This window comes from Pristiophorus japonicus, chromosome 4 (assembly GCF_044704955.1).
Source record: "Pristiophorus japonicus isolate sPriJap1 chromosome 4, sPriJap1.hap1, whole genome shotgun sequence".
Taxonomy (NCBI): Eukaryota; Metazoa; Chordata; class Chondrichthyes; family Pristiophoridae; genus Pristiophorus; species Pristiophorus japonicus.
The window spans coordinates 316,339,676-316,366,038 of NC_091980.1; the positions used below are offsets into that span (position 1 = coordinate 316,339,676).

At 52.3% G+C, this 26,363-nt stretch overlaps 1 protein-coding gene across 1 annotated transcript in view; it reads right to left on the reverse strand.

Annotated features, from left to right (window-relative positions):
• esr2a (estrogen receptor 2a) overlaps nt 1-26,363 on the reverse strand; it is a 315,173-nt gene that overhangs the window by 205,181 nt on the left and 83,629 nt on the right. Inside the window, exon 5 of the mRNA XM_070877959.1 lies at nt 2,024-2,329. Coding sequence (XP_070734060.1) covers nt 2,024-2,329 — 306 coding nt within the window. The remainder of the gene's footprint in view (nt 1-2,023; nt 2,330-26,363) is intronic.

Genomic DNA, 26,363 nt, shown 5'->3' on the forward strand with positions numbered 1-26,363 from the left:
AATACTTGTCTTTATTAGCTGAGGCATAGAATACAAGAGCAGGAAGGTTATGCTTGAACTGTATAAAACACTGGTTAGGCCACAGCTGGAGTACTGCGTGCAGTTCTGGTCACCATGTTACAGGAAGGATGTGATTGCACTGGAAAGGGTGCAGAGGAGATTTACAAGAATGTTGCCTGCACTGGAGAATTTTGGCTATGAAGAAAGATTGGAGATGCTGGGTCTGTTTGCTCTGGAACAGAGGAGGCTGAGGGGAGACCTGATTGAGGTGTATAAAATGATGAGGTGTCTGGATAGAGTGGATAAGAAGGACCTGTTTTCTTTGGCAGAGCAGTCAACAACCAGGGGGCATAGATTTAAAGTAATTGGGGCGAGGTTTAGAGGAGATTTGAGGGGAAATTTCTTCACCGAGAGGGTGGTGGGTGTCTGGAACTCACTGCCTGAAAGAGTGGTAGAGGCAGAAACCCTCACCACATTTAAAAAGTACTGGAAGTGCTGTAACCTACAGGGCTACGGACCGAGAACTGGAAAATGGGATAAGGCTGGATAGCTCTTGGTCGGCCGGCGCGGACATGATGGGCCGAATGGCCTCCTTCCGTGCTGTAAATTTCTCTGATTCTATGAGTGGTAAGGGAGGGGCTGAAGCAGTTTGACGATTACCAGCAATGTGATAATCTGTTTTACTGATGTCGGATGAGGGATAGATATTGGCCCAGGACACTGGGTATAACTCTCCTGCTCGACTTTGAATAATGCTGTTGGATCTTTTACATACACCTGAGGGAGCAGACGGGACCTCGGTTTAACGTCTCATTATAAAGACGGCCCCTCCAACAGTGTGACACTCCCTCAGTACTGCCCCTCCGACAGTGTGGCGCTCCCTCAGTACTGCCCCTCCGACAGTGCGGCGCTCCCTCAGTACTGCCCCTCTGACAGTGCGGCGCTCCCTCAGTACTGCACCTCCGACAGTGCGGCGCTCCCTCAGTACTGCCCCTCCGACAGTGCGGCGCTCCCTCAGTACTGCCCCTCTGACAGTGCGGCGCTCCCTCAGTACTGCACCTCCGACAGTGCAGCACTCCTTCAGCACTGCACTGGGAATGTCAGCCTAGATTTTTGTGTTCGTGTCTGGAATGGGACTTGAACCCACAACCTTCTGAGTGAGCTGCCCACTGAGCCATGGCTGACACAGTTTAGATACAGAGTAAAGCTCCCTCTACACTGTCCCATCAAACACTCCCAGGGCAGGTACAGCACGGGTTAGATACAGAGTAAATCTCCCTCTACACTGTCCAATCAAACACTCCCAGGGCAGGTACAGGGGGTTAGATACAGAGTAAATCTCCCTCTACGCTGTCCCATCAAACACTCCCAGGGCAGGTACAGGGGGTTAGATACAGAGTAAAGCTCCCTCTACACTGTCCCACCAAACACTCCCAGGGCAGGTACAGGGGGTTAGATACAGAGTAAAGCTCCCTCTACACTGTCCCATCAAACACTCCCAGGGCAGGTACAGCACGGGGTTAGATACAGAGTAAAGCTCCCTCTACACTGTCCCATCAAACACTCCCAGGGCAGGTACAGGGGGTTAGATACAGAGTAAAGCTCCCTCTACACTGTCCCATCAAACACTCCCAGGGCAGGTACAGGGGGTTAGATACAGAGTAAAGCTCCCTCTACACTGTCCCATCAAACACCCCCAGGGCAGGTACAGGTTAGATACAGAGTAAAGCTCCCTCTACACTGTCCCATCAAACACCCCCAGGGCAGGTACAGGTTAGATACAGAGTAAAGCTCCCTCTACACTGTCCCATCAAACACCCCCAGGGCAGGTACAGGTTAGATACAGGGTAAAGCTCCCTCTACACTGTCCCATCAAACACTCCCGGGGCAGATACAGGTTAGATACAGAGTAAAGCTCCCTCTACACTGTCCCAACTGCATGTTACAGTTGCAGCCTCCGACTGGACCAGTGTGAAACTCCGTTTGATGACCGCAGATGAGGGTGAACGGAGCGTGCGATTACCTGGAACTTTCTTGGCCCAGGCGATCATATGAACCAGCTCCCTGTCTGCCAGGTTGGTCAGCGACATCATCATCGAGGCCTCGGTGTAGGGCTTGTTGGGGTGGTTTAGCGAGTACACGTTGGGCGGCTCGGCCTCCAGCAGCGAGCTGAGCAGCTTCTCGGGAGCCAGCTGGCCGAGGCAAGTGTCTGCGGTGTCGGTGATGTCGGGCCCGGTGACTCGCTTCCCTCGGCTCCCGTCTGGCACCTGCGCACTGGTGAGACGGTTCTGCCTCGACAGGCGGTAGGTGCAGCGATCTCTCCGTGTGTCTGGCACCGCGGCGAAAAACGGAGGAGAGGGAGAGAGAGAGAGAGAGAGAGAGAGTGAGTGAGACAGGAGACGGAGGCACTGCAGCAACTGCTGCTCATTAATCTGTTGCATCGTTTCATGGTTCAGGCACCGTACATAAGACCAACCTTTACCCTTTGTTCTCGGGGCGTCACTGGCCAAGCCCGGCCGTAATCGCCCTGAGATTGTGGGAGTGGGCCTTCCTGAACCGCCGGTAGTGGGTTTGATAGAAACTGAGTGAACTGCTCAGGGCGGCAGTTCAGAGCCAACTACGTTGGTCTGGGACTGGAGTCACCTGTAGGCCCAGACCAGGTAAGGACTTTAGGCTTCCTTCCCTAAAGGATATGAATAAACCACTTGGGTTTTTAGGACAGTCTGAAGCTTCCTGGTCACTTTTACATCCTTTGGATTACAGGTCTCACATCTCACCCTCCCCCGCCATCCCCACTCTCCATCCAGAGCCCTCCCCTGCTCTCTCTCTATCCCTGCTATCCATCCCCCCACCACCCCCACTCTCTCCCCCCCCCCCCCCACCCCCGCTCTCCATCTGCTCCTCCCCCTGCTCTCCATCTTCCCCCCCCCCCCACCCCCGCTCCTTCCCCCCCCACCCCCGCTCCCCCCCCCCCCCACCCCCGCTCCTTCCCCCCCGACCCCCGCTCTCCCTCTCCCCCCCCCCCCAGTCCCGCTCTCCATCTCCCCCTCCGCCACGGTCTCCATTCTCCCCCTGCTCCCCCCCACCCCCGCGCTCCCCCCCCCCCCCCCGCCCCAGCTCTCCATCCCACCCCCGCTCTCCATCCAGTCCCCTCCCCAACTCTACCCCCCCCCCTCCACTCTCCATCCACAATTCCCCCCAACCCCGCTCTCCAACCCCCCCACCCCCGCTCTCCATCCAGTCCCCTCCCCAACTCTACCCCCCCCCACTCTCCATCCACAATTCCCCCCAACCCCGCTCTCCAACCCCCCCACCCCCGCTCTCCATCCAGTCCCCTCCCCCAATATCGTCCCCCCCCGCTCTCCATCCAGTCTCCTCCCCTGCTCACCCCTCCTTCCATCCAAAATTCCTCCCCCCCCTCACCATCTCCCCCCCCGCTCACTATGCACCCACCCCCCCGCTCACCATCTCCCCCCCCCGCTCACTATGCTGCCCCCACTCACCATCGCCCCCCACCACCCCGCTCACCATCTCCCCCCCCCGCTCACCATCTCCCCCCCCACTCACCATCGCCCCCCCCGCTCTCCATTCCCCCCCCCACCCCCACCCCGCTCACTATGCCCCCCCCACCACTCACCATCGCTCACCCCCCCCCCCGCTCTCCATTCCCCCCCCCCCTGCTCACTATGCCCCCCCGCCCAGGTCACCATCCAAGTTTGACCGGGTGAGACGGTTAGAGACGGGAGGTCATGTGATCAAAGCTCCAGGAATATGTCCTACCAGAGCAGGTAAGCCGATAACCACATAAGCACATACCTCCCTAGTTCTCGAAGCCATTCTATCCAGATGTCTCGAGATTATATTGATCTAGAACGGTTAGTAGACCAAAGAACAGCCATTCTAGGCCTAGATTCACCTTACAGAGGATTGTGGGTAAACCCCCTCAGTCACAATATCACAGGAAATGGGAAGCCCATTCCAACGCTCTCCTGGCCGGCCTCCCACCTTCCACCCTCCGTTAACTTCGGTTCATCCGAAGCTCTGCTGCCCCCATGGCTTAACTCGCTCCAAGTCCTGGTCCGGCAACACCTCAATGTTACATTCTCATCCTTCTGTTCAAATGCCTCAACATGGCCTCCTCGCCCCTCCCTATCTTTGTAACATCCTACAACCCTCCCAGATCTCTGCACTCCTCCAGTTCTGCCCTCTTGCTCATCCCCCGATTTCCATCGCTCCACCATCGGTGGCCGTGCCTTCAGCTGCCTGGGCCCCAAGCTCTGGAACTCTCTCCCTAAACCTCGCCACCCCTCTACCTCTCTCTTCTCCTCTCAGGCAACACTTGTTAAAACCTAACGCTTTCTGCCCTTAATTTCTTTTCCTTTCTCCTTTAAGATGCTCCTTGTAACCGACCTTGCCTTCATTGGCTCGGTGTCAATTTTTGTCTGATAACGCCCCTGTGAAGCACCTTGGGACATTTTGCTACGTTAAAGGCGCTATATAAAACACCAGGGGTAGAAATCTTTGGAGCCATTGGTCCAAAGTCACCTGTTCCTCCCGATGCACTGCACTCACCCCAAGTCATTGCAGCAAGACCTGGACAACATTCAGGCTTGGGCTGATAAGTGGCAAGTAACATTCGCGCCACACAAGTGCCAGGCAATGACCATCTCCAACAAGCGAGAGTCTAACCATCGCCCCTTGACATTCAACGGCATTACCATCACCGAATCCCCCACCGTCAACATCCTGGGGGTCACCATTGACCAGAAACTTAACTGGACCAGCCACATAAATACTGTGGCTACAAGAGCAGGTCAGAGGCTGGGTATTCTGTGGTGAGTGTCTCACCTCCTGACTCCCCAAAGCCTTTCCACCATCTACACGGCACAAGTCAGGAGTGTGATGGAACACTCTCATAGAAACATAGAAACATAGAAAATAGGTGCAGGAGTAGGCCATTCAGCCCTTCTAGCCTGCACCGCCATTCAATGAGTTCATGGCTGAACATGAAACTTCAGTACCCCCTTCCTGCTTTCTCGCCATAACCCTTGATCCCCCGAGTAGTAAGGACTTCATCTAACTCCCTTTTGAATATATTTAGTGAATTGGCCTCAACTACTTTCTGTGGTAGAGAATTCCACAGGTTCACCACTCTCTGGGTGAAGAAGTTTCTCCTCATCTCGGTCCTAAATGGCTTACCCCTTATCCTTAGACTGTGACCCCTGGTTCTGGACTTCCCCAACATTGGGAACATTCTTCCTGCATCTAACCTGTCCAGTCCCGTCAGAATTTTAAACGTTTCTATGAGGTCCCCTCTCATTCTTCTGAACTCCAGTGAATACAAGCCCAGTTGATCCAGTCTTTCTTGATAGGTCAGTCCCGCCATCCCGGGAATCAGTCTGGTGAATCTTCGCTGCACTCCCTCAATAGCAAGAATGTCCTTCCTCAAGTTAGGAGACCAAAACTGTACACAATACTCCAGGTGTGGCCTCACCAAGGCCCTGTACAACTTGGCCTGGATGAGTTACAGCTCCAACAACACTCGAGAAGCTCGACACCATCCAGGACAAAGCAGCCGTTTGATTGGCCCCCCATTCTCCACCTTCACCATTCACTCCCTCCACCACCGGCGCACCGTGGCTGCAGTGTGCACCATCTACAAGATGCACTGCAGCAACTCGCCAAGGCTTCTTCGGCAGCACCTCCCAAACCCACGACCTCTGCCCCCTAGAAGGACAAGGGCAGCAGGCGCATGGGAAAACCACCACCTCCACGTTCCCCTCCCAGTCACACACCATCCTGACTTGGAAATATATCGGCCGTTCCTTCATCGTCGCTGGGTCACAATCCTGGAACTCCCTCCCTAACAGCACTGTGGGAGCACCTTCACCACACGGACTGCAGCGGTTCAAGAAGGCAGCTCACCACCACCTTCTCAAGGGGCGATGAGGGATGGGCAATAAATGCCGGCCTTGCCAGCGATGCCCACATCCCAGGAACAAACAAAAAAAGCAGGTCACGTCTCAAATTACTCATAATCTGTATGCCAAAATGTTATTTTGTTAAAGAAATTGATCTAATTTGCATTTAAATATTATCTGCGCCCACCGTATCCCCAGGGATCCTGTTCCATAGTTTGACCACTCGCTCACTGAACTATTGTCTCCGCAGATGAGTTTTGAATTTCCCCCTTCAAGCGGGGGCCGTGTGCTCCGGATCTCCTGTTCCGGACAGGGTGAGACACCTGGTCACGGCCAACATTATCCAGTCTCGTTAGAATCCTAAAAACAGCAGAAATCCCATCACCTCGCAACCTTCTCCTTTCCAGTGAGAACACGTCCAATTTAGATAATCGCTCCTCGCAATCCAATCCCTCCGTCCCCTCAATCATTCTAATCGCTCTTGTTAAGTATCGAATAACTCCACCAGGCTAAGTACAGTGAGCTTAGGCATGACCTTACTCCAGTTTATTTATTCTCAAAGTGAGGATTCAACATGGCTGCCAACATTATATACACGGCCTGCACGTGTCTGCCAGTGACCATTCGGACTCCGACAGTCACGCCCTCCGATTGACAAGATTGACAAGACCCTTGATGAACCCATCCTGGATATCTTTTAGCATTTTATTTCTACCTAAAGGCTCCATAATCTTATCTATAATGAAAGATTCCATAACAGGGCCTCGGTTGAACATGCCAAGCAAAACACGACACTTCCGACAGTGCGGCGCTCTCTCAGTACTGCCCCTCCGACAGTGCAGCGCTCCCTCAGTACTGCCCCTCCGACAGTGCAGCGCTCCCTCAGTACTGCCCCTCCGACAGTGCGGCGCTCCCTCAGTACTACCCCTCCGACAGTGCAACGCTACTTCAGTACTGCCCCTCCGACAGTGCGGCGCTCCCTCAGTACTGCCCCTCCGACAGTGCAGCGCTCCCTCAATACTGCCCCTCCGACAGTGCGGCACTCCCTCAGTACTGCCCATCTGACAGTGCGGCGCTCCCTCAGTACTGCCCCTCCGACAGTGCCGCACTCCCTCAGCACTGCCCCTCCGACAGTGCCGCACTCCCTCAGCACTGCCCCTCCGACAGTGCCGCACTCCCTCAGCACTGCCCCTCCGACATTGCGGCTCTCCCTCAGTACTGCCCCTCCAACAGTGCGGCTCTCCCTCAATACTGCCCCTCCGACATTGCGGCTCTCCCTCAGTACTGCCCCTCCGACAGTGCCGCACTCCCTCAGCACTGCCCCTCCGACATTGCGGCTCTCCCTCAGTACTGCCCCTCCAACAGTGCGGCTCTCCCTCAGTACTGCCCCTCCGACAGTGCAGCACTCCCTCAGTACTGCCCCTCCGACAGTGCGGCGCTCCCTCAGTACTGCTCCTCCGACAGTGCGGCACTCCCTCAGCACTGCCCCTCCGACAGTGCGGCACTCCCTCAGTACTGCTCCTCCGACGAGTGTAGCGCAGCTCACAAGGGACACTGCACGTTTCCCACGTTACAACAGTGGCCGCACTTCTAAAGTACTTCGCTGGCTTTGGGACATCCTGAGGTTATGAAACGTGCGAAAGAAATGCAAGTCTTTCTTTTTAAAATGTTTTTGCCTGATCTTTGAGTGACCTCCAGGAACCTGCCTTTTCCCCACCTCCCTTACTGACTCTGTTAACAAAAGTCGATCAATCTCAGATTTAAAATTAAAAATTGACCCAGCATCAACGGTTGTTTGTGAAACAGTGTTCCAAATTTCTGTCACCTTTTGCGTGTCAAAGTATTTGCTGACAAAAAAGGGAATCCAAAAGTCTTCTATAGGTATATAAATAGTAAACGGGCAGTAAGGGGGGGGAGCCGATTAGGGATCAAAATGGAGACCTACGCATGGAGGCAGAGGGCATGGCTGAGGTACTAAATGAGCACTTTGCCTCTGTCTTCACCAAGGGAGAAGATACTGCCATAGACATAGTGATAGAGGAGGTAGTGGAGATAGTGGATGGGATAAAAATTGATGAAGAGGAGGTACTAGAAAGGCTGGCTGTACTTAAAGTAGATAAGTCACCAGGACCGGACGGGATGCATCCCAGGATGCTGAGGGAAGTAAAGGTGGAAATTGCGGAGGTACTGACCGTAATCTTCCAATCCTCCTTAGATACGGGGGTGGTGTCAGAGGGCTGGAGAATTGCAAATGTTACACCCTTGTTCAAAAAAAGTGTGTAAGGATAAACCCAGTAATTGCAGACCGGTCAGTTTAACCTCGGTAGTCGGAAAGCTTTTAAAAATGAAAATTTGGGACAAAATTAACAGTCACTTGGACAAGAGTAGAAAGCCAGCACGGATTTGTTAAAGGCAAATCCTGTTTAACTGACTTGATTGATTTTCTTGATGCTGCACTGGGGCACTGGAGGCGATGTTGAATCTCCGCATCAATATCTGCTGTTGTTGATAAGAGGCTCCCGAGGTATGGGAAATGGTCCACGTTGTCCAGGGCCGCGCCGTGGATCTTGATGACTGGGGGGCAGTGCTGTGCGGCGAGGACAGGCTGGTGGAGGACCTTTGTCTTACGGATGTTTAGCGTAAGGCCCATGCTGTCATATGCTTCAGTAAATACGTCGATCATATCCTGGAGTTCAGTCTCAGAATGTGCGTTGTCCACGTACTGTAGCTCAACGACAGAGGTTGGGGTGATCTTGGACCTGGCCTGGAGATGGCGAAGGCTGAACAGCTTCCCACAGGTTCTGTAGTTTAGTTCCACTCCAGTGGGGAGCTTGTTGACTGTGAGGTGGAGCATGGCAGTGAGGAAGATTGAGAAGAGGGTTGGGATGATGACGCAGCCCTGTTTGACCCCGGCCCGGACGTGGATTGGGTCTGTGATGGATCCATTGGTAAGGATCACGGCCTGCATGTCATCGTGGAGCAGGCGGAGGATGGTGACGAACTTTTGGGGGCATCCGAAACGGAGGAGGACGCTCCATCGACCCTCGCGGTTGACAGTGTCAAAGGCCTTTGTAAGGTTGAAAAAGGCCATGTGTAAGGGCTGGCGCTGCTCCCTGCATTTTTCCTGTAACTGTCGCGCTGCAAAGATCATGTCCATTGTGTCCCGTAGGGGATGAAATCCGCACTGTGATTCTGGGAGGAGCTCCTCGGCCACAGGGAGAAGACGGTTGAGGAGAACTCTAGCGACAACTTTCCCAGTGGCTGATAGCTGGGAGATTCCCCTGTAGTTGCCGCAGTCGGACTTGTCCCCCTTTTAAAGATGGTCACAATCACTGCATCTCTGAGATCTCCCGGCATGCTCTCCTCCCTCCAGATGAGAGAGATGAGATCATGTATCCGCACCAACAGTGCCTCTCCGCCATATTTCAGTGCCTCAGCGGGAATTCCATCTGCTCCCGTAGCTTTGTTGTTTTTGAGCTGTCTTGTGGCTTTTCCTACCTACCTCGTGCAACGTTGGGGTTTCACTGAGGTGGTGGCGGGTCGCATGCTGCGGGATGGAGTCGAGTCAAAGGCAGAGTCTCGATTGAGGAGATCTTTGAAGTGCTCCTTCCATCGTGCCCTGACTGCCTCGGTGTCCTTGATGAGTGTTTCCCCGTTCTTGGCCAGCAGTGGGGGTGGGGCCTTGGGTGTTTGGACCGTAGGTGGCCTTGACTGCGATGAAGAATCGTGGCTGTCGACCAGTTGTTGTATCTCCTGTGCTTTCTCCATGCTTTAGGTCCCGGGTTTTTTGTTGGACCTCAGCCTTGAGCTGCCTGTAATGTTGCTTTGCTGCTCCCGAGTTGAGTTGAGTTCGGGAGAAACTTTTAAACAACTTGGAGAAACTTTTAAAACCTCTGGAGAAACTCTTAAATAACTTTGGAAAACTTTTTTAAAGCTCCGGGAGACACTTTTAAAACTTCTGGAGAAACTTTTAAAACTTCTGGAGAAACTTTTAAACAATGTGGAGGAACTTCCAAGAATTGTTTTCTTTTAAAAATTTTTTATTAAGGAATTGAATACTCTACCCCAGTCTAACGAGAAACTAGTTTGGTGTGTTTTATTAGTATCATTTTCAGTCATTTGAAACCGGGTTATTCTCGACAATGCCCAGCGAGCCTCCAACCAGGTGACTGGGACATCACCCCCCCCCCCCTCCAGCGGTGGGCCTACATCCCTCTCCTCATCGACAGCTGGATCTCTCCTTCCCCACTGGGAACCTGGATTACAGCAGTGGTGCGGGGAGGCCATTCGGCCCGGGATTGCAGCGGGCCAAGACGTTCGGGCCCCCGATGGCATCCAGACCTCTCCCCAGCGGTGTCCAGGCGTTCAGGCCCCCTTCGGAGACGACTAGGCCTCTACTTCCCCGCAGTGCTCCAGGTATGGTCTAGCCAGGGCTTTGTGCAGCTGCAGAGGGCTGGCAGTGCCCATGGAACAGTATCAAGGGAGGTAGATTACTACTGACTTTCATTTTAAACTTTTAATCAACTTGAGAAACTTTTAAACAACAGAGTACAATTCTAAATGGGGTGCATGAACAGAAAGCCCTGGATTCACTCGGCTGATCCCGGAGATGAGGGGGTTCCCTTATGATGATAGATTGAGTAGACTGGGTCTTTACTCGTTGGAGTTCAGAAGGATGAGGTGTGATCGTATAGAAACATTTAAAATCATGAAAGGGATAGACAAGATAGAGGCGGAGAGGTTGTTTCCACTGGTCGGGGAGACTAGAACTAGGGGGCACAGCCTCAAAATACGGGGGAGCTAATTTAAAACCGAGTTGAGAAGGAATTTCTTCTCCCAGAGGGTTGTGAATCTGTGGAATTCTCTGCCCAAGGAATCAGTTGAGGCTAGCTCATTGAATGTATTCAAGTCACAGATAGATAGATTTTTAACCAATAAGGGAATTAAGGGTTACGGGGAGCGGGCGGGTAAGTGGAGCTGAGTCCACGGCCAGATCAGCCATGATCTTGTTGAATGGCGGAGCAGGCTCGAGGGGCTAGATGGCCTACTCCTGCTCCTATTTCTTATGTTCTTATGTAAGGTGGCAGGGCAGGTTGAGAAAGCGGTTAAAAAAGCTTACGGGATCCTGGGCTTCATAAATAGAGGCACAGAGTACAAAAGCAAGGAATGATTCCAGGGATGAGGGACTTCAGTGACGGGGATAGACTGGAGAAGCTGGGGTTGTTCTTCTTGGAGCAGAGAAGGTTGCGAGGAGATTTGATCGAGGTGTTCAAAATCATGAGGGGCCTGGACAGAGTAGAGAGAGAGAAACTGTTCCCATTGGTGGAAGGGTCGGGAACCAGAGGGCACAGAGTTAAGGCGATTGGCAAAAGAACCAAAGGCCTCATGAGGAAAAACATTCTTACACAGCGAGTGGTTCGGATCTGGAATGCACGGCCTGAAAGAGTGGTGGAGGCAAACTCAATCGCGGCTTTCGAGAGGGAATTGGATATGTACCTGAAGGGAAAAAATTAGCAGGGTTACGGGGAAAGGGCGGGGGAGTAGGGCTGGCTGAGGTGCTCTTGCAGAGAGCCGGCATGGGCTCGATGGGCCAAATGGCCTTATTGCGTGCTGTAATCGTTCTATGATTCTATCATTAGTATGGTGATGATAGAGGGTGAAGGGGACAATAGATTCTCCAGACGGATGAATTAAAATGGACCGCATGGCATTCCTCATGTATGATTACCTTGCTGTCCCAACAGACAAGCTTGGCGAACAGGCTAAGGCCAGCGAATCCATCAAGCCTGTCCCACACACCATGATGGCCAGAACACTGTGACTGGATACTCCAACCGCTCCCCACCACCCTACACCCCCATCTCCCCCACCCCCCCATCTCCCCCACCCCCCCATCTCCCTCGCTCTACCCAGCCGCATAATCTACTGGCAGAGACAGAAGATCAGGGAAAAAACATAGGGCCCAAGTTTCCACGCACGCCTAGAACGGTGCAGTCCCGACCTGGACGCCCATTTTTCGCGCCACAAAGTGCGCCTAAAAAAATCCTCGGTATTCTCCACCTCCCTGCAGGTCCTCTGGCCCTCGGCGCGGCGCAACAGGAGCTGTAGGGGGCGGAGCCAGGTCCCTGCGCTGAAAACAGTGCCGGGACCTCTGCACATGCGCGCTACAGTGGGCACGCAAGTGCAGTAGCTCCAGGCGCCGAACTGTGTGGGAGGGGCCCGAAGCACGCAGCCCCTAGCCAAGGCCGAATGGCCTCACTGGGGCTGCGTGAATAAGGCTCCTCCCACGGCCAGCTCCTGCTCCCCCCCTCCCCCCGACCGGACCCGAGACCCGCTCCCCGCCTCCAGACCGGACCCGACACCCGCTCCTCCCCCCGGACCAGACTCGACCCGACTCGACTCCCGCTCCCCCCCGCCTCCGGACCCAACCCGATTCTTGCTCCCGCTCACGCTCCCCCCCCCGACTGGACCCGACCCGACCCCCCGCTCCCCCGCCCCCTGACTGGATCCGACCTGACCTGACCTCCCCCTCCCTCCCTCTCTCCCCCTCCCTCCCTCCCTCTCTCCCTCTCTCCCCCTCCCTCCCCCCCTCTCTCTCCCTCCCTCCCCCCGACCTGAACCGAACCTCCCCGACCCGACCCAACGCCACCTACCTGTAAATCTGGTGCTGGGGACAGGCCCTGCCCGAAGTCTCGGGCCGGCCCGTTCAGCCTTCAGTCCCGAAAGGCCTGCCTGAAGCACTTTCACACAGGTAGGAAGATGGTTTATTTAATCTTTTCTTTGCTTATAAATGTTTATTCAGGTTGGATTTATTTGTATAAGTATAAATAAGGATTTATTATAGAATTTAATGACTTCCCTCACCCCCCCCCCCCCCCCCCCCACCTCGTTCTGGACGCCTGATTTGTAACCTGCGCCTGATTTTTTAATGTGTAGAACAGGTTTTTTCAGTTCTACAAAAATCTTCACTGGCTCCATTCTAAGTTAGTTTGGAGTACGTTTTCACTGTGGAAACTTTCAAATCAGGCGTCAGTGGCCGGACACGCCCCCTTTTGAAGAAAAAATTCTGTTCCAAAGTAGAACTGTTCTACCTGACTAGAACTGCAGAAAAAAAATGTGGAGAATTGCGATTTCTAAGATAGTCCGTTCTCCACCAGTTGCTCCTAAAAATCAGGCGCAAATCATGTGGAAACTTGGGCCCATAGGGTCTATAGGAGCAGGAGTAGGCCATACGGCCCCTCATGGCTGATCTGATCTTGGCCTCAACTCCACTTTGCTGCCTGTTCCCCATAACTATTGACTCCCCGATAGACCCAAAGGAAAAAGCACTGTGGGACTATCCTCTGCGACCCTCTCAGGCAATAGAACCCCAGTCCAGGAGATCACACCGACCCAGTGTTAACTATTTCATGGTGTGAGGAAAGGCTGGAAAAGTTGAGCTTGTTCCATTTGGGAGAGGAGACAATTTATGAGAGGACCCGATTGATGATTGGATAATTACCCGTGATTTGCCTACAGTCTGCTGATGAAGACAATTTGTTTCTCTACAAAGTGGCGACAGAGTTGTGATTGGTCACATATCGAAACCGAACTGGAAATCTCAAGATAGAAATTGACGCGGGGAGATGTGAACACAAAAGTGTGACCAGAATTCGTGACAACGGGGCAGGTGGTGTTTTTGTGTGCCATTAGCAAGATTTAAAAAAATGTACTTGTCAATCTCCCATGGCATTGAACGAGGATTCCTGGCCAAAGTGTGGTCTTCAGGTGCATTAGGGTTAGGGCCAGCGAGCAGGGATTAATTGGACTAGGGCTCACAAATATAATTCATTCCTAGCATTAAAGTCGTACATTCTGTCCTTACTTTAAAATTTCCATCATGAGTTCCTACGCCCAAGTTTACAATGAACATTTCCTATGTTTATTACATTTATTACATCCCATTGCCAGTGGTGGCGCTCTCGTCTGACAGGTCAATATGGACATAAGGATTTATAATGGGGAAAAGCTGAGAGGAAGTCAACATTATCATCGGCGGCGGTCCCTCGAGCGAGGATGACTTGCTTCCATGAAAGTTCACAGGTGTTTCAATGAAGGACCCGATGTTCCAGTCCCGAACTCCAATTGAAGGGTGGAAGATGCCTGTGTGTGGATTGTTTTAACGTGGGGTGACCGTTGTACACCAGCCACCACACGGGGCTTGACAGAGCGAGGTCTCGGTCCAGTGGCAAGGGTTAACCAGGGCGACTGGAGACCAGCTCTGCTGCACGGACCCAGTGCGCTGCACATATCGCACAGTGTGGGCTGGGCCCGTGCTGCCCCATGGCCCTCGGCTCTCCTGGGCCCCGAACCCCCATTCGCTGCACCTCCGCCACGATCTCTCGCCGCTCCTCCGCCAAACATTCGCCTCGCCTCCGTCACGATCGTGGCGTAGGAGCGGTGTGAGAGGAAGTAAGTGCAGGTGGGAGCTTTTTAATGTATTGCCGATGAGTCGATCTCAGAATCACACGGCACAGGAGGGGTGCCTGTACCGGCTCTTTGGTAGAAAGAAGGATTTATATAGCGCCTTTCACGACCACTGGACGCCTCAAAGCGCTTGACAGCCAATGAAGGTGAGGTCTCCAGCGCCCCCCGGCGATCCTCCAGTCGGGTTTTGCGGCGGCATGGAGCAGGAACGTCGGGAAGAGCTGTGCCCGGGTGTGTAACGCCCCTGGTTGCGACACCGGCAGGAGTTTGGCCCTTTCGCTCGACCCGTCTGCCCGCACTGACCGCCGGGGAAATCGGGGCGGTCCAGCCATGGCCGACAGCGGTGAGGATGGTAAAGTACTCCAGAGGTAAGCGCGAGTGCTTGTTCTTTTAATGTTTTTAGCGATTTATGTTGTGGTGGCGCCGGCAACGTTTTGGGAATGTTTTTTTTTTTAAGTCTCCTCCCCCCACCCTGTGCCCTCTCTCGGAGCGCACACGGCCCGGCACTTTAGCTCGCAGGTCTCCCATCCTGGCGCCACGAGAGGTGTACAACGTCTCCCTGACGCAGGGCCCAGGTGCGGAAACTTCCTGACTAAAGCGCAAGCTATTCCCGCCCTGCCGCTGTTTTCGCCCCGGAAACAGAAAAGCCTAAAATCCAATGGACTGTTGTAACGTAGGAAATGTCGAGCTCTCCGATTAGTCCCACTCCCCACTGCTCTTTCCCCACAGCCCGGAACATTTTTCCCCTTCGAGTATTTATCGAATTCCCCTTTTGAAAGTTACTACTGAATCTGCTCCCACCGCCCTTTCAGAAAGTTAATTCCAGATTGTAACCACTCAGCGCATAAAAAAGCTTTACCTCATCTCCCCCTCTTGTTCCTTTGCCAATTACCTTCAATCTACTGACTGTCCTGCCACTGGAAACTGTTAGGTCGAATGTACTGACTTACACGAGACACAATCTGAAGTCAAGGTCACTCGGGGCCTGCACCTTTAATTCCAGCTCTCCAGTGCTGCACTTGCCCGAGACCTTCCTTTATATACCTCAGTGGGACAGGTATGGAGTGTCTCCTGCAAGTGCACCCCTGGTGGTAAGGTATGCTTATTGCAACAGGTCATATCCAGTTACAGTCATGTATAGCATGGTAAGATACAGTTATATACAGTAATGTGAGACAAAAACAGTTTCTCTGTATTTACTCTACCGAAACCCCTCGTGATTTCGAACTCCTTCTATCAAACCTCCCCTCAACCTTCGCTGCTCTAAGGAGAACGACCCCAGCGTGCCCAGTCTCTCCAGGGCACCTCCTGCGACATCTCCCCTGCATTCGGCCTTCTTGGTAAAGTTGCCGCTAGGCCCCAGCGGCCACCTGGCGTGTGTAGGCCGACCTTCTCCTGCTCCCTTTACCTCAGCCATCCCATGCTCGGTTTGGTTTGACTTCCTGATTAAATTAGCGTGGCAAGGCACGGACAGAAATACGGAGAATCTTTCAAAAAAATGCCCCAGTTCAATGCTAATCCTGCCGGCATGCACCGCTCAGGCATTAAGGCAGTGGCAGGGCGTTGCCACGGATACCAGAGAGTTGCCACTAATGGGTGTAATTGGAGACTGAGACGCAGGTAATTGCAGCAAGGTCACTGAACCCAAGAGCTGACTGATTGGGGATTCAGAAATGCTACAAGATCCAATGTACTTTGGCTGTGAACACTCAGAACACAATGTTCTAGTCAAAGGTTCATAATGGATTTCAGTTAACAGCAGGCTGCGGGTAAGCACCATATCAAATAATGGTAGAGGGTCCCTGAGACAAAATGCCCAATCGCCTCCTCTCTTGGCGGTTAGGAGCCTGCAGCATGCTTCAAAAAATGAGCTATTTCTGTGTCAGTTCAATTAAATAACAAGAAAGGGAAATTGACATTTTTTTTTGGTTCAACATTTGGTGATATGGCCCTGCGGGAGGTGCGAGATTGAAGGGAACATTGGCTGACTGAGCTGCACGTTGGAGCTGCTTTCATGTTGCATGAACTGAAAAGACAAATCAAAAGCAACTTGCATTTATACAGCGTCTTTAAAGTAGGAAAAAGGAGCTTCACAGGAGCTTCACTGGGGAGAAGGTGGGTAGGTGGGGTTGGGGGATATAGGGGGAGGGTGGGGTTGGGGGATATAGGGAGAAGGTGGGTCGGTGGGGTTGGGGGATATAGGGGGAGGGTGGGGTTGGGGGATATAGGGAGAAGGTGGGTCGGTGGGGTTGGGGGATATAGGGGGAGGGTGGGGTTGGGGTTGGGGGATATAGGGGGAGGGTGGGGTTGGGGGATATAGGGGGAGGGTGGGGTTGGGGGATATGGGGAGAGGGTGGGGTTGGGGTATGGGGAGAAGGTGGGTAGGTGGGGTTGGGGGATATAGGGGGAGGGTGGGGTTGGGGGATATAGGGAGAAGGTGGGTCGGTGGGGTTGGGGGATATAGGGGGAGGGTGGGGTTGGGGGATATAGGGAGAAGGTGGGTCGGTGGGGTTGGGGGATATAGGGGGAGGGTGGGGTTGGGGTTGGGGGATATAGGGGGAGGGTGGGGTTGGGGGATATAGGGGGAGGGTGGGGTTGGGGGATATGGGGAGAGGGTGGGGTTGGGGTATGGGGAGAAGGTGGGTAGGTGGGGTTGGGGGATATAGGGGGAGGGTGGGGTTGGGGGATATAGGGAGAAGGTGGGTCGGTGGGGTTGGGGGATATAGGGGGAGGGTGGGGTTGGGGGATATGGGGAGAGGGTGGGGTTGGGGTATGGGGAGAAGGTGGGTCGGTGGGGTTGGGGGATATAGGGGGAGGGTGGGGTTGGGGTTGGGGGATATAGGGGGAGGGTGGGGTTGGAGTATGGGGAGAAGGTGGGTCGGTGGGGTTGGGGGATATAGGGAGAAGGTGGGTCGGTGGGGTTGGGGGATATAGGGAGAAGGTGGGTCGGTGGGGTTGGGGGATATAGGGGGAGGGTGGGGTTGGGGGATACGGGGAGAGGGTGGGGTTGGGGTATGGGGAGAAGGTGGGTCGGTGGGGTTGGGGGATATAGGGGGAGGGTGGGGTTGGGGAATATGGGGAGAAGGTGGGTCGGTGGAGTTGGGGGATATAGGGGGAGGGTGGGGTTGGGGGATATAGGGGAGGGTGGGGTTGGAGTATGGGGAGAAGGTGGGTAGGTGGGGTTAGGGGATATCGGGGGAGGGTGGGTAGGTGGGGTTGGGGGGTATGGGGAGAGGGTGGGTAGGTGGGGTTGGGGGGTATGGGGAGAGGGTGGGTAGGTGGGGTTGGGGAATATGGGGAGAGGGTGGGTAGGTGGGGTTGGGGGGTATGGGGAGAGGGTGGGTAGGTGGGGTTGGGGGGTATGGGGAGAGGGTGGGTAGGTGGGGTTGGGGGGTATGGGGAGAGGGTGGGTAGGTGGGGTTGGGGGGTATGGGGAGAGGGTGGGGTTGGGGTTTGGGGATATCGGGGAGAGGGTGGGGTTGGGGAATATGGGGAGAGGGTGGGGTTGGGGTTTGGGGATATCGGGGAGAGGGTGGGGTTGGGGGGTATGGGGAGAGGGTGGGGATGACGACAAATTCCGACACATCCTGGCCCTCAGAACGAACATGTGTGTAGAATCGATATGGTGAGATGATGATGCCTTCTTCTGGTTTGAGATGGTCCCGTACCAGAGCACACAATTCCTTATAGTCCTTGTCCATTGCACTTGCAGACGAGAGAAGATTCTTTATGAGTCCACAGATTTTTGGACCGCAAACTGTGAGGAAGACCGCCCTGCACCTAACTGCGTCAGTGGGTTCCTCCATTTTGTTGGCCATGAAGTACTGGTCCAGGCGAGCTACAAAATCTGCCCAGTCCTCTCCCTCCACGAATCTCTCCAGAATTCCAATTGTGCACCAGCGCAGCTTTCGGCCGCCTGAGGAAGAGAGTGTTCGAAGATCAGGCCCTCAAATCTGGCATCAAGCTTATGGTCTACAGGGCTGTAGTGATACCCGCCCTCCTGTATGGCTCAGAGACGTGGACCAGAGACGTACAGTAGACACCTCAAAGCGTTGGAGAAATACCACCAGCGATGTCTCCGCAAGATCCTGCAAATCCCCTGGGAGGACAGACGCACCAACGTCAGTGTTCTCGATCAGGCCAACATCCCCAGCATCGAAGCACTGACCACACTCGATCAGCTCCGCTGGGCAGGGCCACATCGTCCGCATGCCCGACACGAGACTCCCAAAGCAAGCGCTCTACTCGGAACTCCTACACGGCAAGCGAGCCCCAGGTGGGCAGAGGAAACGTTTCAAGGACACCCTCGAAGCCTCCCTGATAAAGTGCAACATCCCCACCGACACCTGGGAGTCCCTGGCCAAAGACCGCCCTAAGTGGAGGAAGTGCATCCGGGAGGGCGCTGAGCACCTCGAGTCTCGTCGCCGAGAGCGTGCAGAAACCAAGCGCAGGCAGCGGAAGGAGCGTGCGGCAAACCAGACTCCCCACGTCATGTATGTATGCTTGGGGTTACTAGCCACCAGGTGGCGCCACTGTGGGAGGTCATTGGGCTGTACACACGTGTGTGTGGCCCAGGTATAAAAGGCTAGCCACCATGTAATGTAATCACTTTGGGCCCTAATAAAGCCGAGCCAGGTTTGTACCTGTGTTAGTTTACAGTATTCAGTCTATCGAGTTTTACATACATAACATTTGGCGAATAGGTAACTTAAGAACCTTCGCATGCAAAAATGAGCCCAATTGGAATTCTGGAGAGATTCGTGCAGGGAGAGGACTGGGCAGATTTTGTAGCTCGCCTGGACCAGTACTGCGTGGCAAACAAAATGGAGCAACCCACTGACGCAGTTAGACGCAGGGCAGTCCGAAAATCTATGGACTCATAAAGAATCTTCTGTCGCCTGCAAGCCCAACGGAGAAGGACTATAAGGAATTGTGTACTCTGGTACGTGACCCTCTCAAACCAGAAGAAGGCATCATCATCTCACGATATCGAATCGACACGCATGTTCGTTCTGAGGGCCAAGGCGTGTCGAAATTCGTTGCCGACCTAAGACGTCTAGCTGGACCATGTCAGTTCGAAAACGCGTTGGGAGACATGGTGCGGGACTTCTTTGTAATCGGCGTCAACCACGAGGGGTGATCCTGCGTAAGCTACTGGCGGTGGAGACGCTGGATTTGAGCAAGGCCATCACGATTGCCCAGGCATGCATGATGACGGACAAAAAGCAGATATCATCGAAAAATCGGAACTCGGCAAGTACTGTAAACAAGATAGTATCGTTGTTTGGCAGAGCTGCATATGGCAGGGCCTACTCGACTGCGTATGCGAAACCTGTGGCTGCCCAAAGTCCGCCAACGGGAATGAATCCGACTTCACCTTGTTGGTGTTGTGGGCGCAATCATCGGCCTCATCAGTGTCGGTTTAAATAGTACATTTGTCAAGGTTGTTCGAGACCGGGGCATCGCCAGCGCCCGTGTCCGCAACTGAGCAAGCGTGCTGCGACACACCACGTGGAGGATGATGACCAGTATAGCGCAGATCCGGATATGCAATCCGAGATACCAGAGGAGGAGGTCTATGGACTGTATTCGTTCCAAACAAATAATGATTAATATAAAACTTAATGGTGTGCCTGTATCGATGGAATTGGACACGGGTGCGAGTCAATCAATAATGAGCCAGAGGACATTTGACAAGCTGTGGGATACTAAGGCCGTGAGGCCTAAGCTGAGTCCAGTTGTGCACGTAGACTAAAGAACTCATAACGATGATTGGCAGTGCAGTAGTCAACATAGAAACATAGAAACATAGAAAATAGGTGCAGGAGTAGGCCATTCGGACCTTCGAGCCTGCACCACCATTCAATAAGATCATGGTTGATCATTCACCTCAGTACCCCTTTCCTGCTTTCTCTCCATACCCCTTGACCCCTTTAGCCGTAAGGGCCATATCTAACTCCCCCTTGAATATATCCAATGAACTGGCATCAACAACTCTCTGCGGCAGGGAATTCCACAGGTTAACAACTCTCTGAGTGAAGAAGTTTCTCCTCATCTCAGTCCTAAATGGCCTACCCCTTATCCTAAGATTGTGTTCCCTGGTTCTGGACTTCCCCAACATCGGGAACATTCTACCTGCATCTAACCTGTCTAAACCCGTCTGAATCTTGTATGTTTCTGAGATCCCGTCTCATCCTTCTAAACTCCAGTGAATAAAGGCCCAGTTGATCCAGTCTCTCCTCATATGTCAGTCCAGCCATCCCTGGAATCAGTCTGGTGAATCTTCGCTGCACTCCCTCAATAGCAAGAATGTCCTTCCTCAGATTAGGAGACCAAAACTGAACACAATATTCCAGGTGAGGCCTCACCAAGGCCCTGTACAACTGCAGTAAGACCTCCCTGCTCCTATACTCAAATCCCCTAGCTATGAAGGCCAACATACCATTTGCCTTCTTCACTGCCTGCTGCACCTGCATGCCAACTTTCAATGACTGATGAATCATGACACCCAGGTCTCGTTGCACCTCCCCTTTTCCTAATCTGCCGCCATTCAGATAATATTCTGTCTTCGCATTTTTGCCACCAAAGTGGATAACCTCACATTTATCCACATTATACTGCATCTGCCATGCATTTGCCCACTCACCTAACCTGTCCAAGTCACTCTGCAGCCTCTTAGCATCCTCCTCACAGCTCACACCGCCATCCAGTTTAGTGTCATCTGCAAACTTGGAGATATTATACTCAATTCCTTCATCTAAATCATTGATGTATATTGTAAATAGCTGGGGGCCCAGCACTGAGCCCTGCGGCACTCCACTAGTCACTGCCTGCCATTCTGAAAAGGACTCGTTTATCCTGACTCTCTGTTTCCTGTCTACCAACCAGTTCCCCATCCATGTCAGTATATTACCCCCAATACCGTGTGCTTTGATTTTGCACACCAATCTCTTGTGCGGAACCTTGTCAAAAGCCTTTTGAAAATCCAAATACACCACATCCTGGTTGGCAGACAGGAAGCAGAGAGTCGGGATAAACGGGTCCTTTTCAGAATGGCAGGCAGTGACTAGTGGGGTGCCGCAGGGCTCAGTGCTGGGACCCCAGCTCTTTACAATATACATCAATGATTTAGATGAAGGAATTGAGTGTAATATCTCCAAGTTTGCAGATGATACTAAACTGGGTGGCGGTGTGAGCTGTGAGGGGGACGCTAAGAGGCTCTCCCTTGTCCACTCTACTAGTTACATCCTCAAAAAATTCCAGAAGATTGGTCAAGCATGATTTCCCTTTCATAAATCCATGCTGACTTGGACTGATCCTGTCACTGCTTTCCAAATACGCTGCTATTTCATCTTTAACAATTGATTCCAACATTTTCCCCCTACTGATGTCAGGCTAACCGGTCTATAATTACCCGCTTTCCCTCTCCCTCCCTTTTTAAAAAGTGGGGTTACATTAGCTACCCTCCAGTCCATAGGAACTGATCCAGAGTCTATAGACTGTTGGAAAATGATCACCAATGCATCCACTATTTCTAGGGCCACTTCCTTAAGTACTCTGGGATGCAGACTATCAGGCCCCGAGGATTTATCGGCCTTCAATCCTATCAATTTCCCTAACACAATTTCCCGCCTAATAAGGATATCCTTCAGTTCCTCCTTCTCACTAGACCCTCGGTCCCCAAGTATTTCCGGAAGGTTATTTGTGTCTTCCTTCGTGAAGACAGAACCAAAGTATTTGTTCAATTGGTCTGCCATTTCTCTGTTCCCCATTATAAATTCACCTGAATCCGACTGCAAGGGATCTACATTTGTCTTCACTAATCTTTTTCTCTTCACATATCTATAGAAGCTTTTGCAGTCAGTTTTTATGTTCCCGGCAAGCTTCTTCTCGTACTCTATTTTCCCCCTCCTAATTAAACCCTTTGTCCTCCTCTGCTGAATTTTAAGTTTCTCCCAGTCCTCAGGTTTGCTGCTTTTTCTGGCCAATTTATATGCCTCTTCCTTGGATTTAACACTATCCTTAATTTCCCTTGTTAGCCACGGTTGAACCACCTTCCCCGTTTTATTTTTACTCCAGTCAGGCATGTACAATTGTTGAAGTTCATCCATGTGATCTTTAAATGTTTGCCATTGCCTATCCACCGTCAACCCTTTAAGTATCATTTGCCAATCTATTCTAGCCAATTCACACCTCACTCCTCAAGGTGTCGTATGATGGTGTGGTTCATGATTTACCGTTATGGATTGTTCCAGGCAATGTTCCAACGCTCTTTAACAGGAAATGGCTAGAAAAAATCAAATGGAATTGGAACGAGATCAAAGCGTTGTCATCGGAGGATGATACTCCACGTGCTCAAGTGCTGAGCAAGTTCCCCTTGCTGTTTGAACCAGGCATCGGCAATTTCACGGGAGCCAAGGTGCAGATCCACGTGGACTCGGGTGCAAGACCCGTCCATCTTAAAGCTCGGGCGGTTCCGTACATGATGAGGGAGAAGGTCAAAATCGAACTGGACAGACCCCAGCGTGAAGGGGTCATATCACTAGCCAGCCCCATTGTTCCTGTGTTGAAGAGTGATGGCACTGTCAGGATTTGTGGAGACCTCAAGGTTATGATCAACCGAGTTTCGAAACAGGATCAATACCCGTTACTGAAGGCTGATGACCTGTTTGCAACGCTAGCCAGGGGGAAGTCATTCACTAAACTGGATCTGACGTCGGCCTATATGACACAGGAGCTGGTTGAGATGTTGAAGAATCTTACGTGCATCAACACTCATAAAGGACTGTTTATCTACAACAGGTGTCCTTTCGGAATTCACTCGGCTGCAGCAATATTTCAGAGGAACATGGAGAGTGTACTGAAGTCCGTCCCCAGAACCGTTGAGTTCCAAGATGACATCATGCTCACAGGTTGTGACACCGCCGAACATCTGAACAACCTGGAAGAGGTTCTACATCGTCTGGACAAAGTGGGACTCAGACTGAAACGTTCGAAGTGCGTCTTCATGGCACCGGAAGTCGAATTCCTGGGGAGGAAAATTGCTGCGGACAGCATCAGGCCCACGGACTCGAAAACCAAGACCATCAAAAATGCACCCAAGCCTCAGAATGTGATGGAGCTGCGTTCGTTCCTGGGTCTACTCAACTACTTCGGTAATTGAGCACTTCATTCGAACCACTGCACGTGCTGCTAAGAAAAGGTGACAACTGGGTTTGGGGTGTGTCTCAAGATAGAGCTTTTGAGAAAGCTACTAATCTGCTTTGCTCTAACAAGCTGCTGGTACATTATGATCCGTGTAAGCGTCTAGTATTGGCCTGTGATGCTTCGTCATATGGGGTTGGTTACATGCTCCAACAAGCTAAAGAGTTGGGTAAACTACAACCTGTTGCGTATGCTTCAAAAAGTTTGTCAAAGGCGGAAAGAGCCTACAGCATGGTAGAAAAAGACGCACTAGCTGTGTATGGGGTTAAAAAGATGCATCAGTATCTGTTTGGTCTTCGGTTTGAACTGGAAACAGATCACAAGCCACTCATTTCGTTGTTTTCGGAAAACAAAGGTATCAATACCAATGCATCGTCCCGCATCCAGAGGTGGGCGCTGACGTTATCTGGCTATGATTATGTCATTCGCCATAGACCTGGCTCCGAGAATTGTGCCGATGCACTGAGCTGTCTGCCGTTGCCCACACCGGAGGTGGAGACGCCACAACCTGCAGACCTACTGTTAGTTATGGATGCTTTTGAAAGTGAAGGAACTCGTGTCATGGCCCAACAAGTTAAGACCTGGACCAGTCAGGACCCGATGTTATCAGTTCCGAAATGTTGTGTCCTTAGTGGTGATTGGTCTGCCATACCCAAGCAAATGGGTGATGGGACCAAACCTTACAACTGTCACAAAGACGAACTATCCATCCAGTCAGATTGTTTACTGTGGGGTAATCGTGTTGTTATGCCTAAGAAAGGTAGAGAGAAATTTGTACATGATCTACATAGCACTCATCCCGGTATTGTCTTGATAAAAGCCATTGCCAGGTCTCATGTATGGTGGCCTGGAATTGACTTTGATCTGGAATCATGTGTGCATCAGTGCAACACTTGCATGCAGTTTAGTAAAGCACCAGCGGAATCGCCGCTGAGTCTGTGGCCGTGGCCATCTAAACCATGGTCCAGGATCCACATCGACTTTGCAGGTCCCTTCCTGGGAAAGATGTTTTTAGTTGTGGTGGATGCATATTCCAAGTGGATAGAGTGTACAATCATGTCATCCAGTACATCCACAGCTACCATTGAGAGCCTTCGTGTCATGTTTGCTACGCATGGTCTGCCCGACATCGTTGTAAGTGACAACGGATCTTGCTTCACCAGTCTGGAGTTTCAAGAGTTCATGAAACTCAATGGTATCAAACATGTAAGGTCAGCCCCATTCAAACCCGCAGCCAATGGTCAAACAGAGCGTGCTGTCCAAACCATCAAGCATGTAACTCAAGGTTCACTGCAAACTCGCTTGTCATGCATATTGCTTAGTTACAGGACAAGACCCCACACGCTTACCGGGGTCCTCCCTGCTGAACTATTGATGAAGAGAGGTCTCAAGACCAAGCTCTCTCTTGTCCACCCTGAGTTGAACGATCATGTTGAATACAGACGTCAAAGTCAGCAGTGGTATCATGATCGCGCTGCTGTGTCACGTGACATTCCTGTTAACGATCCTGTGTATGAACTAAATTATGGTCAAGGTCCCAAGTGGGTCGCCGATACTGTTACGGCCAAGGAGGGTAACAGAGTGTTTATCGTTAAGCTCAAGAATGGGCAAACATGCAGGAAACATGTTGATCAGATAAAGCTGCGGCACATGGATGAACCGGAACAGTCTGAGGAAGACACAATCAGTGACCAACCAAACTACCCCCAGTCATCAGAGGACTCCGCTGTCAATAATGAATCTGGACTTTCAATCCCTGACATGATCATTGCCACTCCCATCAGATCGGCCCCAGCCCCCAGTCATAACAGACTCAGAATGCTGGAGGTGAACTGAGACGATCAACTCGGGAGTGGAAAGCCCCGGGCCATTTCAATTTGTAAAAAGACTGTTACTAATATCTTAAGGGGGGTTATTGTCATGTATGTATGCTTAGGGTTACTAGCCACTAGATGGCGCCACTGTTGGAGGTCACTGGGCTGTACGCACGTGTGTGCTGCCCAGGTATAAAAGGCAAGCCATCTTGTAATGTAACCACTTTGGGCCCTAATAAAGTAAAGCCAGGTTTGTCCCTGTGTTAGCTTACAGTATTCAGTCTATCGAGTTATTACATACACAACACCCCACCCTCCCTCTCCCTCAACCACTGTCTGTCCTACCTGTGACAGAGACTGTAATTCCCGTATCGGACTGTTCAGTCACCTGAGAACTCACTTTTAGAGTTGGAAACAAGTCTTCCTCGATTCCGAGGGACTGCCTATGATGATGATACTGATGAGGTGGAATTCATCATCAGAGGCAGTCCCTCGAAATCGAGGAAGACTTGCTTCCACTCTAAAAGTAAGTTCTCAGGTGAATATACCTTCTAATATGGGAATTACAGTCTCTGTCACAGGTGGGACAGATAGTCGTTGAGGGAAAGGGAGGGTGGGACTGGTTTGCCGCACGCTCCTTCCGCTGCCTGCGCTTGATTTCTGCATGCTCTCGGCGACGAGACTCGAGGTGCTCAGCGCCCTCCCGGATGCACTTCCTCCACTTAGGGCGGTCTGGTCTTTGGCCAGGGACTCCCAGGTGTCGGTGGGGATGATGCACTTTATCAGGGAGGCTTTGAGGGTGCCCTTGTAACGTTTCCTCTGCCCACCTTGGAGCACCGAGTCGAGCGCTTGCTTTGGGAGTCTTGTGACAGGCACGCGGACGTTGTGGCCCGCCCAACGGAGCTGGTCGATGCTGAATTGGGGATATGGGGAGAAGGTGATTAGGTGGGATTGAGGG